Raw genomic sequence first — 1,552 nt, 5'->3', positions numbered from 1 at the left:
AGAACGACCAGTTGAATGTAACATTGCCCACATAAAACAGTTGACGGGAGACTAACTGAATCCTCATCTGTGTAGTGAAAATAAAAACTTGTTTGTTTCGCTATTTGCTTATTAAGGGGAAATACGAACAATAGAAGTTATTTTCGATCTAATAATTTGGTTTTAAAAAAAAGTAGATATTATAAAAAGGAAAAAATGCTCATAAAATATTTTTGCAAAAACAACTATAAATAAACAAATAAAAGACGAGTTTTAAATTTTTGATTTTAAACTAAGTTTGACGTAAATTATGATCAAATTAAATTATTGTTATTCATTATCATCCATAACGTTTCAGATGAGTCCAAAGAAATGGTCCAAAAACACGTTTGGATGGGCACGAGCCGAAGTGTTAGGAGCCCTTATTAATGCGGTTTTTCTTGTCGCATTATGCTTTAGTATAACAATAGAAGCCTTTAAAAGGTATATGAACGAATCTTAACATTAATGTATAACATTATGTATATTATCTCGCATTCCTTTCTGTTCTGTCTTTTTCTTTCCCAGATTCATAGAAGAGGAAACTATACATGAACCGGAATTGCTGGTGATAGTCGGTTCGTTAGGTTTAGTTGTTAATGTCATAGGTTTATGTTTGTTGTACGGTAAGAACATATCACTTGTAATCAGTCAGAATTCTTAATTTTGTTGTTTTTTTTCTTTTTGCAATATATCTGTCTCTAAAACAAAAGAACATGGTGGTCATCATGGCCATTCGCATGGTGGCGGCTTAAGGCGCAACCACAGTCGTCTCACTGAATTAGCAAATGTCGATGATGGCGAAGTGGAAAATACAGATTTTAGCTATGAAAAACAGGTGAAAGGACGTTTCATAGAAAATTCCATGAGACACCACTTATCTATAATTTTTTTTTTCTTGGTTTCTGCTTACAGAAAGAAAAACAAATGAAGAAATCCGGTCGAGGTCACAGTCATGATCCTGGTTCAATGAATATGCGCGGAGCGTTCTTACATGTTTTAAGTGACGCCTTAGGTAGCATCATCGTGGTTATAAGCGCTTTGATTGTATGGAAAACAGAATGGAAGTATCGCTATTATATGGATCCAGCTTTGTCTATTGTTTTGGTTTGCTTAATTTTGCATTCTGTCTGGCCGCTATTACGTGAATCTGCTTTAATTTTATTACAAACAGTGCCAACACACATACAAGTAAATTCTCTTATTGCCTTTTCTTTACCTATTACTATTTACTTATTCAATTTTATATATTTATATATATATATAAATACAATCACTACTAGGTCGACGCCATACAAAAACGATTACTGGAAAAAGTTGATGGTGTTTTGGCAGTCCATGAATTTCACGTATGGCAATTAGCCGGAGATCGCATAATTGCCTCTGCACATATTAGGTAATATTTACAGATTAAGTTTATGCAATAAGTTAATGTGGTAGGCTTGACTGTAACGGGTTTTTTTGGCAACGTTTGTGAAATGAAGGGGGGGAAGTAATAGAGTGAAAATATTCACTACGATCATTAAGCATTATG

At 33.6% G+C, this 1,552-nt stretch overlaps 1 protein-coding gene across 1 annotated transcript; it reads left to right on the top strand.

Moving 5' to 3' along the window:
- Positions 1 to 282: 282 nt before the first annotated feature.
- On the top strand, positions 283 to 1,418 carry LOC119643879 (zinc/cadmium resistance protein-like). Its single transcript, XM_038043380.1, has 5 exons — positions 283 to 462; positions 547 to 644; positions 732 to 856; positions 934 to 1,209; positions 1,302 to 1,418. The coding sequence occupies exons 1-5, from the start codon at positions 290 to 292 to the stop codon at positions 1,416 to 1,418; spliced, it is 789 nt and encodes a 262-aa protein (XP_037899308.1). The 5' UTR covers positions 283 to 289.
- The last annotated feature ends 134 nt before the right edge of the window (positions 1,419 to 1,552 follow it).

This window comes from Glossina fuscipes, unplaced genomic scaffold (assembly GCF_014805625.2).
Source record: "Glossina fuscipes isolate IAEA_lab_2018 unplaced genomic scaffold, Yale_Gfus_2 65976, whole genome shotgun sequence".
Taxonomy (NCBI): Eukaryota; Metazoa; Arthropoda; class Insecta; order Diptera; family Glossinidae; genus Glossina; species Glossina fuscipes.
Note: the sequence above shows the minus strand (reverse complement) of the source record. Positions and strands in the feature narration are given on the sequence as shown.

Excerpts from the sequence above, each read along its gene's own strand:
- LOC119643879 (XM_038043380.1), top strand. The coding sequence starts at position 290 with ATGATCAAATTAAATTATTGTTATTCATTATCATCCATAACGTTTCAG. Across the intron at positions 463-546 it reads ACAATAGAAGCCTTTAAAAG|ATTCATAGAAGAGGAAACTA; the intron begins GTATATGAACGA and ends TTTCTTTCCCAG. Across the intron at positions 645-731 it reads AGGTTTATGTTTGTTGTACG|AACATGGTGGTCATCATGGC; the intron begins GTAAGAACATAT and ends CTAAAACAAAAG.